We start from the raw sequence: 13,015 nt of genomic DNA on the forward strand, positions 1-13,015 counted from the left end.
TACTTCATTGTCATGTATGTACTATAAAAGTCATTTCTTGTCAATAAAGTATGTACTTCACTTCCTGAACCCCCGTGGTGATGGAACTTGGAGCAACCGATTATAATCGATTACTGGAATAAAGCCCATTCCGAAACTCTAAAATCACGGATTCTGCCTCTCATTTTACTGAGCTATTTTATAATGTTTCTGTATCAAATTCAGTCCCGGTAAAGGAATTTTATTTACCACAGGCCTGAGGGAGATACAGGAAATCCTGCGGGTACGCGTAATTGTCCGTCCGGCTGTGGCAGGAGACCGGGTCTGCAACGCACCTCCGGCGCGTGGGGTGTGAGAGGTGTCCCTGTTCGGGCGCCAATTATGTGGTAAATTTAAATTACCTAGACTTAATTTATGCGGTAAAATTCAATAAGAATAACTCAGTAAAAATAAGAGGCAGAATCCGTGGTATTTGAGGTTATAAAAGGGAATTTATTCCTTACAAAGGAATGATGGTTCGAACCAGGCAATCGAGTTCCGTCACCACGAAGGTTCAGGAAGGGATCAGCAATACATTATTGACAGGTTATCATATTTATAGGAAAATGCATTACAGTAAAGACATATGCAGAAGGCGTTACAGCTGAGAAGAGAGATAAGAATACACATACGTAATGAAAAAGGCGTTACAATAGGCGTGCATAAAGGCGTATACTAAAAACGTCATTATGATGATGACACAAGTGGGTGGATCCATAAGAGAATCCTGCAAAGTCAGCAGAAATACATGGCCGAGATGCGCGCGCAGCCGCATGACGTGTGATTGACGTGTAACTAGAGGGTGAAGGGAACTCGACATTTAGCCCTACATGAGGAGACAGAAGTCTGGGATGTCAGGACAACCTAATCCCAAATCATATCTAATATCTTGTGTTTAAGGAACTATATTATCTGGAAGGAAAGGTCTTTCGGACAGAGTCTATTCTATACTGACTGCTAGTGCGTGTACAAGCGTCTAAGTGTCTACATGAGATGCGAGGGGGCATGGGCCTACCATGGTAACGAAAGTCATGAATTACTTGCACGGAGACAGTAAGGCCGGGCCCTTTGCTCTGCAGCTGGAGGGATGTTTACCTAAGCCACTAGACAAGAATGCATTTCTCGAGGAGCGGAGCAGATAACTTGAAGGCTGAATACAGTTTTGGCAGTCAACAGGCCGGGCTAGGCACCGTTAGCCGCGCAGGAAGTAAGACAAAGTTCATGGATACAGATGCAGGTCCAGGCTGGAGCATTCAGAGGCAGAAGCAGAAAAAGCTCGATGGCAGAAATCAGGGCCTACCTTGCCAGAGCTGGAAAACGTGAAAAGTATACCATATAAAGACGGTGGCAAGGCATACTTAGGAACGGAATATCTGACCCATTCATGGCAGATCTGAAAGAGGACATATTAACGTTGGACACAATTGTATTTGCGTCTTCATAGCTTGAAGTGGAGGGAACATACATGTACTTGTAGCATGTACATGGAGCCGTTGGGGTCTAGATAGGGGACACAATTGATCATAAAAATTCATATTTCCTCACCAGTTCAAACCCAGCCATATGCAAATCAGTCTTGACCCTGTGCCTCATGGGAACAGTCCAGCCCGAACTGCCATGCCAGGATTTCCCTGAACATGAAACTAACATCCTGACTGATAAGGGGTGTTACCCCGAAACCGGTCCCAGAATGCTTGTTTCCGGTCCAGGGAAGACCTGGCTTGGCAGTTCGGGGCTTTGGATACTTTTGCATTCCGGTTCGATAACCGAGTACTACTAACTGCCTAAGGGGGCTTGATCGGTTAGTTCAGGAGGAGCCAATAAATTTGGAGCTGAGAATATGACTCAGTAAACACACAAAATGAAACCTATCTTGAGTCAGAACTATATCTTTAGAGAATAGTGGGCCTTATTTATGGCTCGAACAGATAGCACATTTAAAGTAAGACAGCCCAAAAGAAAGCCAGACCATTCTAGCAACTTGTAAAACAGGGTTATGACACTGTATATTATTCTAGTGCTTATATGTGAAAATATTAAAGTCCATTTAAGGATATGGGCAATATTACCCTATGGTGAAGTGTGGCAAAGACGTTCCAATCCTCAGATCCTTTTATATCTCCTTATTTGTACTTTCAGTCCCATGGTCTCATCAATGGACTATGGGTGCCAGGCAGGATGCTCTCAACAATGTCCTGTGGGTGCCAGGCATGGGGATAATATGCATCTCAAAGCTCTCTCTAGGATATAACCTTGTTTTTGTAGTCTAACATTCGAGGTAGGTAACTCTGTGGGCATCAGGAAGAATGTGGCACTGGTTCCAAATCCAACAAATCCGTCACCCCAAAAGAGCATTGGAGACACCAAACCACTGAAGAGAGGGTTTCTGGTTGGCACTAGAAATGGGTAGAGTGTTAATTCTCTGTGTTTTGGATTTGTCACTTGACACACAACTGGGTTGTCTCTTAAGTCCTGGCGTGGCCACTATTCTAGGGCCACAAGCTCTGGTGTCCGCGATAGGCTGCTAGACAAAATTCAGTTGAGCAATAGAGACTCTCACTGATTTCAAGAAAGTTTAAAGCGCCAAGCAATTCTAGGAAACGGTTGACACTACTTGTTGATATCCTGGTGTGTCCAATACTTTTGAGGCTTGTATTTAAAACTTGTTAACTAGGGTCAAGACGTTTGGTGTCTGGAAACACTACTCTTACTCTAACCCTCACTGGTAGCAGTAGCACCCTTGTAACCGCGCTACCTTGAGAAACATTGGTTGTAGTGAGATGGGTCTTAAGGTTCCCAACCGAGGGCAAGAACATTCACTTATCTATGGACGCATAGCGGATCTTTGAGGGGCAAACGGGAAATCCATTTTTTTTCATACTCCAATTCCGGAGATATGGGTTAGTCATCAAGTCAAAGATGTTGTAGGAAGGGTTACACCTCCTATCTGCCATAAAGTTAAAGGCTGGGGTGCTGATTACCAGACTGTAGAGCAGATCAAGGGGACAGTGCACACTCACCGGCAGACATTGACTTTTAGAGTTTGTGGCATGTCTTTGAACCTTTCTTGAGGGGTTTATTATCCTGGCTCAAAGGGTCACTCCTTGTCTGTTTAACTGCAGACGTGTGGAAACTGGTAATACCTTCCTGAGTTGTTCTTCCTGCATGTCAGTTGAGCCTTCGCTCTGCCTCCTTCCACAAGGTCATGCATACTCTACATTAGGAAGTGAAGCTCATCATCTCCCAGGCAGGGGCAGTAGGTTCAGTAGTCTTCTCTTGGCCTAGGATAAGTCCCAACCTTCAGGAAAGTATTAACTGGGTTTCCTGATTCAGAGGAGTTGTTCTCTGAGGTGGTGCTGCTGTGCTTCCTTCGAAGTCCCAAACAAGAACACGGTACTGGTTTCAGGGGGCCACTGCTTATACCAGACTGGGAACACTGGCAAAAGCCCAGACCAAATCAATTGCCACCATTAACTTTTCACTCCCATGACTACCAAAACATGAAACCTCCCACTCTCTCTACACTTGAGGAGGGGGGGATACCAAGTGGTTATTGAGAGGAGTATCGGGAGCCCTAAGCATGGTCTCCCAAGTTTGGGTCAACTGATTGCTTGGCAAAACAGGGCCTTATTTTTAACACAACTTTGAAACTAGTTTATTCTGTGTGCTGTTCCTAAATATATCTCCAAGTCTGGCAGAATTTGCATGTGGATTTCTCCTTACATTCAGTGTACCTAAAGGGTCTCTGATGCACAGAGCTAAGGAAGTGATACTTGTTGGTTGGCACGTCCACCAGGATGAAAAGAATCCAAAGAGGACTCTCATTGTGAGCTATATTTAGCATGTTCTAGCAGAGGACACCGCTGCCACAGAACAGGATACGCACAGGCACCACACAAGTCTAGCTCCAGGAAGGGGAAAATAAAGGACTACATTCGTGGATTTCAGCAAGAGGGCCAGTACATACCACTTCAGGTGTGACTGGTAAAAGGCGTGTACCCCTGCATACCAAATCCGCTGCCAACAACTGCATGTTGCCTTGTATCCTGGTAAGTGGGCAGGACCACCCTTCAGTTATGGTTATTCGTCTCTGTCTAGCAGAGCCTAGTGCTGTCTTGATGAAGCGACAAAGCAATGTAGAGCGCACTCAGTGGACATGAAGGTGTTCATAGCACTCCGTGAAACAGACGTGGATCAGCCGGAATGGCATGGCTGTGCAAGTAGTGAAGAACATTTATCCCTGCACCCGGGCTTTAAACAGAGTCAGTGAGGTGCCTTCAGAACAGGGCACCTGGAGTGGAGAACTGTCCTTCTCGCTGTGGACACCTTTTTGCATGTGGTATCGAGGAAGAAGGGGCTATGAGTGCAATGAAGCAATGCATTAAATAAGAGAGTAAAGTACAGCCTTGCACATGGCTTGAAAGGTATGACCTGAAAAGACCACATCTTCTGTCTGCCTTGAAGTCCTGTGTAAGATCATGGTTTGTTCTGGTTATATTTTACAAAGGGCAACAACTGCCATAAGAGTTTGACTCAGTCTTTCAACTTATAGTTGATTTTTCTGGCCAGGTTAAAGGAATAGGTTATAGCCCAGAACAGCCCTAGTGCAGGTTTGCTGCAGGGTTCCTGTGCATGAATCTACTCTGCTGAAAGTTGACTGTATGTGTAAGTCCACAGGCTGCTTGTAATGGAAACTCCTTGAGTTATGTGGGAAGAGTGTATCTCAGTTACCCCGAGGAAAAAGCAATTTGGTATGTTACGGGGCATTATTTAAGAACAAGCCATCTCACCTGGACATGCTTTGCGTTGAATGAATGGAAGTGGTATATCATTTGAATCCTGGGGTACGGAAGAGCACAAGATTCATTTCACACATTTAAATTGATGCTAAATATTTTTATCCTAAAGAATTGTAATATTTGTGCATTTTAACTCGCGGTCTTTGAAATGGGTGTTCCAAAGAGAAGGCTGATAGGGAAGAGAAGCAGGTTCAGTGCTAACCCTTGCACTCCAACAAGCAGGTTAATAAACAGCAGGATGCAGAGGCAAGTTAAGTGATACAAACCCTTGCCAGCCCTGGTTTACTATGCAAAAGCAATGAGACTCACAGATCTGTGCTGCAGGCGGAGTATCTGCATCGTTGAATAATACCCTAGGTGTGGGTTGGGGCTTCATTACCACCCCTTAAACATTCCTCCAGGTAAGCAGTTTACTAATTGCACTTTATTTACCAGGTCAGATTGCTTTGTCATTCCCGCCTTTTTAGGTCTCGCCTGACCCAGCGCATGCGCTGGTCTGGCAAGACTTATTGAGAGGGCTCCAAAAAGTGCTACCAGGCCAGCCTAGAGCCACAGTGCATGTGCGCGGGCGCGCGCGCCACGCCTTACCGTGATTACTTTCTCTTTCGCGGCCGCACGGCCGCTTTGATGTTTGATCGTGATCGCGATCACTTTCACTTTCGCAGCCGCTTTGCATATCCAATAGGTCTCGCTTTTAGGACCTTATAAGTATTTAGTTATGCAACTGGTGCATGGCTAAACACTTATAAGGTCCCAAAGGCGAGACCTATTGGCTATGCCAATGCTTGTTTTCCTTTGCGTCTAGGAGACCACTGCTCTGGTGAGCTTTGAAGTCAATCTCATATTTTGCCCATGCTGGTACTGAACTATTTTGTGTCATATTATCTACCGTAGGTTCAGCGGCGGCGCTGGAAACTGAAACTAATTGCAGATCTAGAATCCAGAGTTGCAGCAGAGCCGATTCCCCTGCCAACAGAGTGAGTGGCCAGGTTTGCACACAGAGGTTGGGCGTGAGTCACTCCTCGCGACTGTCTTGGCGCTATAGATTCACTCATGCCAGGAGATTTTTATTACAATTTGGACAATTTGTCATTGCTTCGAGTATTGTACATGGTCTGATTAACTGGCCTTCTTGGCTAGAACATGGTTAAAGTTCTCCTACTTAGCTGCTGCTTCCGCTGTTTCAGCCTTTGCAGGAAATGGGAAGTAGTTGAAGGGTAACTTTAGCTGCATTTAATTTGGGTAACTCAGCTTCTCTTTGTAGCCCTTTTTCTGGATCCTTTGTTTTTTGATGAAGATAACTATAGAGCTATCAGTTTCTGTGACCAGAGCTTCCCGCATCCCTGTTTCTCCTGCATAAGCCAAAGGTCTGCACGAGGATCCTAAGTGAAGCCATGAAGTGGCCATTGGCCGCTTTAGATATGTGTTTTTAAGAATGTGACGTGCATTTGTGTTGGATGTAAGGTTCAAGGACATTCTATTGGCCCAGCACTTTTCTGTATAGTTTCTGGTATGCATAGTGGCAAATAGGACTGTGTCAAGGACTGTAGCCCATGTGGTATAGGCCATGCTTGCAGACTGGGTCTACACTTCTTTGGTTGGCTCTTGTGAGTTCAGCTTGACAAACACAGCTTTGCTTTGACTATCAGTGGCACAATATTCTCCTTGATCCTCTTTTGCTGAGTTTTAATTAAAAAAAAGCGCAAAACCCCACCGTTGGGAGCTTCCTGGCAACATTGCAACTGGAAACCATTTTTTCCAATTGCCCTTTGAAATATTTTATTTTTGAAGCAATTTGGTGTTTCTTTTTCATTTTCTCAGTCCCCTAGAACTTAAGGAGCTGGAATACAGACCTGTGAAGGTCAGAGGTCGCTTCGATCACAGCAAAGAGTTGTACATCCAGCCACGGTCCCTGGTAAACCCAGAGCGGGAGGCACGAGAAGCGGGGAAGCTGTCATCCAGTGCAGATAGTGGTGCCAATGTCATCACTCCATTTTACTGCACAGATCTCGGGTACTGTCCTCCATACCTTTAATGCCGAAGCCCAGTATGTGGGTGGGTGGAAACACATGCTGATGTTAATCCTGCTTTTCTTTCACGTAGGATCACCATCCTCGTCAACAGAGGGTTCGTTCCGAGGAAGAGGCTGAATCCATCGACACGAAGCCGAGGACAGGTAGAGCAGTGCACTGCCTTGATTCTGCCTTCCACGTATGCAGTTTAATGTGTGCAGTCTGCTAGTTGATGCAGATAGTGCTCTGGAGAGTTTAGCTTGGGGGTCACTGAATAGCAGGCCATGGAATTGTACTGGGGAGAGATTAGCTGAGTGACAGCCATGAGACTGTACTGGGGAGCGCTTGACTGGGTGAATATGGAGCCCTCGAAGGTGGAGTCGCAGCAGAGCTCACCTTATGGAACCTATGAGGCGGTAAAACTCAGCGGTGCAAATTACATTTGCAGTCAGTATGCCTCGTATTTGTGCAATATTAGGGTGCCCAGACTGTATTTGTGTTCGTTTTGAGTGCAATATTACCCTACCATGCTGGTTTTCAGGGATTGTTACCGGCAGGTCAGGCCTTGAGGTACTTGTCTACACAAACACCTGAGAAAGCATGAGAATTCATCTTATCTCCTAATAGGGACTTGTGTACAGAGCTCTGAAATTACTGTTTGATCCTGATTTTAACTCTTACACACGTGTCTAAGTGACCCTTTGCGTGTCCTAGGAAGCTCTTCCAGTTGTTCTACTGTATTGCTGAAAAGTGAAAAGTTTAACAATATTTATTTCCTTTGGGGTTTCACTGTGAAATTGTTAAATTAGCCAACATCTCAAAGTGCCACTTGTGTTTTGAACCATGCCTTGTTCTGATAGATCGCTTCTCGCCCACCTCCATACTGGCTCTGTCCTTTGAGACATTTAAACTGTACAACTGGACGTAATTCTCCAGATGGGGCTTGCAGTATTATTCCAAAACTCCTGGTGTGGCCTCCGAAACTATACTCAGTACTTCAAAAGTGGTGTCCTGAACTGAAAGGATGGGCTCTCATAGCAATATGAACAGTGTTGGCACAACTCTCTGTGTTTTGCTGGGCCTGCCTCTCCTGATGCACCACAGCATTTCTTCTGCTTTTTTCTTGGCCTTATCTTATTGATTAGCCGTTTTTGTGGTTCGCTTCACACATCATCCATAGGAACTGCCCGAATCTCTATCTGGATGACAATGACTACACATTTAAAATAGCAACATAATCTATTTATCTTTCTGCAGATCGAAGATGAAGTTGAGCTTGTTGGGATAGTGAGGCTATCGGAAACTCGCAAACCCTTTGTTCCACAGAATGACATTGAGAGGAATCACTGGCATTATAAGGACCTCGAGGCCATGGGGCGAGTCGCCGGAGCCGAGCCTATATTAATCGATGCAAATCTGGGTTAGTATGGACTACTTCCTTAGTGTCATCCACTCCTCTTCATGAACCTCTTGGAATTTGCATCTCGTCCTGCATCAGCTCAGACACAGGTGACATTTATAAACAACACCTGCTGTTCTTTTCTCAATGACCCTCATCATTACTGTATACCTAATCTAGTTTCTTCCTTGAAGCCTCCATTCTTTTTCATGCATGTTCCTTCCCTCCATGGGTCTACTTCCCTTTTTTTGATGCACTGATTTTAGAAATGCTGTCTGATAATGTGATTATTTTTGCATTAAAGTTAAAAGTTTGCACTTTTGCCCATACAAAATAGCATGCATATACATCACATATCTGAAAAGGAAAACAAACGCATTAAAAAAAGGAAGCCTGACACCTAAATAGTGTAACTCTAACACAAAGAATAGCACCAGGATACAGATTGAGGGAAGAGTGTGAAGGCGCTGTGACAATGAACAGTAGGACATGACCGCAGGATCTGAGAGCGCAAACGCACAGGACCAGATAAACGAACACCCAGGAGACAGCAGCCTCACTACTGATGAATGAGGGATACGAGTACACAGCATGCAACTCACTTGAATATAAGATTCACTGAGCAAACTCGCAGGTTTGTGGAAGGTCATGGCTGGAGCAGACTGATCAGAAGGCAACAATGTGCACATTAAGAACCAAAATACCCCCACCCTGCAGCAGGGAGACATTGACACACTCACAAGAACTGAAACACCAGACCCACTGGTTACTTTCACACGGTCTGTTGTTGGACGCAAGACCTGACACCTGAGAGTCCATACAACCACAACCAGGAGACGAGTCTGCATACAAAGAATAAGACATGTGCCTCATTACTAAAATGCACAATTGCATATGTGGTGTAAGATTGCAAGAGCCTACATGCTGTCAACCCTCTACCCCCTCTTTCGGAGCTGTTGTCTCTGGGAGAGCTCAAGATCAACAGAAAACAGTCTGTGTTCTAAAGACAGCATGTGAGCCAAAGTCAAGCCCTGTAACAGAAACACAAGACCCACCCATCACACTTGCACAGGTTAGTGAAAGGTCGTAAGACCTGACCCACATTCTGCGTCCTCACATAACCATCAGACTGAAGTCTGCATGCAAAGGACACAGAGTTTTAAAAGACCCACTGATAGCGCCTGCTTAGGTTCTGGGAACATGGCATGGCTTGACCCTTCTTTGGAACCTCTTGCATTGAGAACAATAACAACTGGCAAACAATGGGCTGCAAACAGAGACCCAACAGCACCGAGACAACAAAGAACTGACAAACTTTGTGACATACAGTACCACATGATATTGTGATCCGAAAGCATAGCTATATACTCATCTTCAGGAGCTCGGTTTGGGGTTCCCAACAAGTAAAGGCAGGACATTTCAGAACTAAGTAATCAAAAGCTTATAGTCTGCAAGCACACACCACAAGAATACATTCACTAAAAGCACCAAATGCAATCTGATTTTGTGAATCGACCTATGTATCAATAGGTTGGGCCACAAAATACCAAATTATATGGGGCCGCAGAATGTCCGGTCTCATTAGTATTCATTAGATAGGTCGCAGTTTGTAAGCCCCTGTGATTGCCTGCAGTCACAGTGATAGTGGCCTGCAAGAGCAATCTCTGTTATTGCGTTTCAAAATGGAAAAACTTTCTTGTTTTTTGTTTTAAAGCAGCACCTTGGCCCACTGCCTGCTCCTCCTGAAGCTGCCACCCTGATTCCCAAAGGAGAAGTTGACCAAGTAGCTCCCCTTTGCGAATCAGTTGGCACCCCAGCTTGGAAGTCAGTGACATACCAATGGCTTGTGACTAGAACTCTGGTCGCAGACCATTGATGCATAGGATTCTGAAGTGAAATTTAGAAGCAGGGATGTTTCTTGTGTGTATTGTGTCCTTGGGACAAGTAGGCCCAACCCCCTGCAGCACAAACCCTTTGGCTGCCAGTTTGCAGTACCACATTATGGATCGGGGATGGGCGCTGTCTGCAGTTGAGGTAATATTTTTGTCCATATGTTAATCCTGTTCAAACTTGTATTTATGGTTCATTAATCGAAAGCCTTTATTATTAGGGTGAGCGCTGTAAGTAAATGTTGCAAGCTCTGACTGCACTACTGACGGTGGTTCCAGTATAAAAATGTGTACACACATAATTAAAGTTTAGCAATAAGAGGCTATGTATAATGCTCCCAGAATGATCTCTGATTTGATGCAAATATTTGCAGAAGCTTGAAAGCAAGATTGATGATTCTATTCTTTCAAAGTAAAATGTTCATAAAAGAATTAAATCAGGAAAAAAGAACATTTTGCTAAACCACTGAAAGTTTAGGTACCGTTTCTCTGCAGCATCATTTAGTAACGTGTTGATGCATGCTAGTATTTCGCAAGAATACTCATAATGGAAAATCAGTGTAACCAGTTTCAATAAGATTATGGGAAACAAAAATAAACAAGCATTGGCAAAGCCAGTAGGTCTGAAATTGGTGGCCAGCTTTTTCTTTTTTGTCAATGTGTGACTTGTTTTGGCATGGTTTTTGTAAAACCTTATTGGTGTGGGAGCTGCCAGGCCCTCACCATTGTAACAAACATTGGCAAAGGCAAAATAGTTTTTGGTCTCAAAAAGCACACACTGCCACAGTTACTGGCACTGAACAAAACTACTTTGGGTGCAGATATGCCCCTTGTGAAAGAGCAGAATGCTGTAACTCACAGTGAAGCCAGCTGATACAGAGAGAGAGACAGAATTTTAATAAACTCAAATGGTCACGGTCAACGCCAGACCAAATTAGAGGTCCAATTATTAAAGAAAGTCTCAAAAGTGCACCCATGGTATATGTCCTTGCCTTAAGTGCAGCTATACGGCTTTCGTGAGTTTCCAAGAATTTACAGAAGTAGGTCAAGAAATAGTACTCCTAGAAAATATTTGTTTATTGCATTTTAGCATGAGCAAATATGCATGTGTAGATTTGCTCATGCGAAAATCTGAGTGTTTGTAAGTTCCCTTTCCGTCCAACCACTTTTTTCCCAACTCTGGTAGAAGGTTTACGTCTGCCATTGTCAGGAGTAAATTACCCACATTTCTCAGTATGGGAACAGATTCGAGAAGGGTTGTTGAAAATCCTTAAAACATGCAAGTTAGTAGGTTTGCACAAACTCAAAAGGGCATTCTAACTCTGGAGCTATTGCTTACCACTACCTTCAGCCCCAGTATGTAAATCTGCGGAAATGTGGCAACATAAGGGGATTGCAAGTATTCAAACACTACTATGGTATGAGCCCTGGCGTAATCAGAGGGGCTATATCAGAGTTCTTATATAATGAGATTGCTGCCATAATTTGTCGCCACACTTCATGGCACCAAAGGGACAAGTGAATTTAGGTACATTACCAGTAGATTTATGAAGCAACCTGCCCCATGGACAAGTAGATATTTTATTACATTTCTCACCCCTGTAGAAGGCATGTCATAAACACACCCTTCCAAGCGGTGATTAGGTACCTATTTCTAAACCCATCCAGCGATTAAAAAATTATAATATCTTTTCAGATTTGCTAAATTAGTTTTGTAGATTAGACTATTACAATTTTCAAATCCTCTGATTTCCAAATGCTAAAACTCTTTGGACATCTGTCCCTAAGTTCTTAAATTCAAATTCCTACTATGCCGGAACCCAACAAAGGGTGTGGCCTGCCAGGTTACTCTTCGAGTTCAGACATTGCCAAAATAGGTGTCCAAACAAAGAGGGGGCCAAAGCCAGCATGCATTATGCAGTTTACTTGATCCAGAGATGAAAGCCGTGTCAGATTGTAGGAGAAGAGACATGGAAACAAAATCCCACTAGAACATCTGTGTTCTTTACCTGGGGCTAGCTCGAAGAAGGCAGCACAAAGAAAACTAAATGGAGAGAAGAAGGCTTGAACCTAGGGTAACCATATTGCATCTGGGAAGCCTTTACTACAATTTCAGATTCCCTGCTGCACTGGTACTTCTGCGATCTACTTACCGGTCTAAAACTATGGAATGTTATGTGGCAGGACCCGGATATTTCCTAATCAAGCCTCGCCAAATATACCCCCAAAGAGCGTAACTTCCTACAACCTAGCTGGGAGATGTTCCCTGTGTTTTGTGCTTGAACAAAATTTCTGGTGACAGCTGCTTGATGTTTGTGACCTTAATGTTTGTAGAGCACTACATGGTAGCATAGTGCATCATTAGTATGAATTAATCTTGTACAGCAATGGCAATCCTGCAGTTGGGGATAGGACAAACAACCTTAGTGTATACAGGGTGTCTCCTTAAAAGGCGTGTTTGTAACACTTTTTCTAAAACGGAGGTGCATGCTTTCTTTCGTGTAGGTCTGCTGGTTTGCTCCTCACACCTGCATACCTTGAGGTCTAGCTTGCGTCTGAACTTTTGAAAGTTCACTGCTTGGTCAGACGGGGCCTCATCAAGGTGCCATCTCATTTCTTGACTACCACAAGAAATGTTTAGGGATAATCTATTTGATGTGTGGGGCTAGTTAGACTATAGATAAATGCTTCCTTCAGTCACTTGTTTGACAGTAGTGCCTTTAGAATGGAGGGCAGGAAATGACTGATCAACCAGCTCTTTCTAAAAGAGGAATCTATGAGCTAATAAAACAAAGGAAGTGCCACAACTGCTTCAGCGCTGATGCCCCTGATTTGATAAAGTTTTTACGTCAGTAAAAATAATATGTAAAAAAAATTAACATTTGATTCAAATAAAGC

The 13,015-nt window shown here is 44.0% G+C and overlaps 1 protein-coding gene across 2 annotated transcripts in view; it reads left to right on the top strand.

The window, feature by feature from the left end:
- Positions 1 to 13,015, top strand: part of SURF1 (SURF1 cytochrome c oxidase assembly factor) — a 68,106-nt gene that overhangs the window by 31,554 nt on the left and 23,537 nt on the right. For both annotated transcript variants that reach the window (XM_085613870.1, XM_085613872.1), the window contains exons 5-8: positions 5,712 to 5,794; positions 6,639 to 6,830; positions 6,921 to 6,993; positions 8,087 to 8,249. In XM_085613870.1, coding sequence (XP_085469996.1) covers positions 5,712 to 5,794; positions 6,639 to 6,830; positions 6,921 to 6,993; positions 8,087 to 8,249 — 511 coding nt within the window. The remainder of the gene's footprint in view (positions 1 to 5,711; positions 5,795 to 6,638; positions 6,831 to 6,920; positions 6,994 to 8,086; positions 8,250 to 13,015) is intronic.

This window comes from Triturus cristatus, chromosome 1_2 (genome assembly GCF_964204655.1).
Source record: "Triturus cristatus chromosome 1_2, aTriCri1.1, whole genome shotgun sequence".
NCBI classification, from domain to species: Eukaryota; Metazoa; Chordata; class Amphibia; order Caudata; family Salamandridae; genus Triturus; species Triturus cristatus.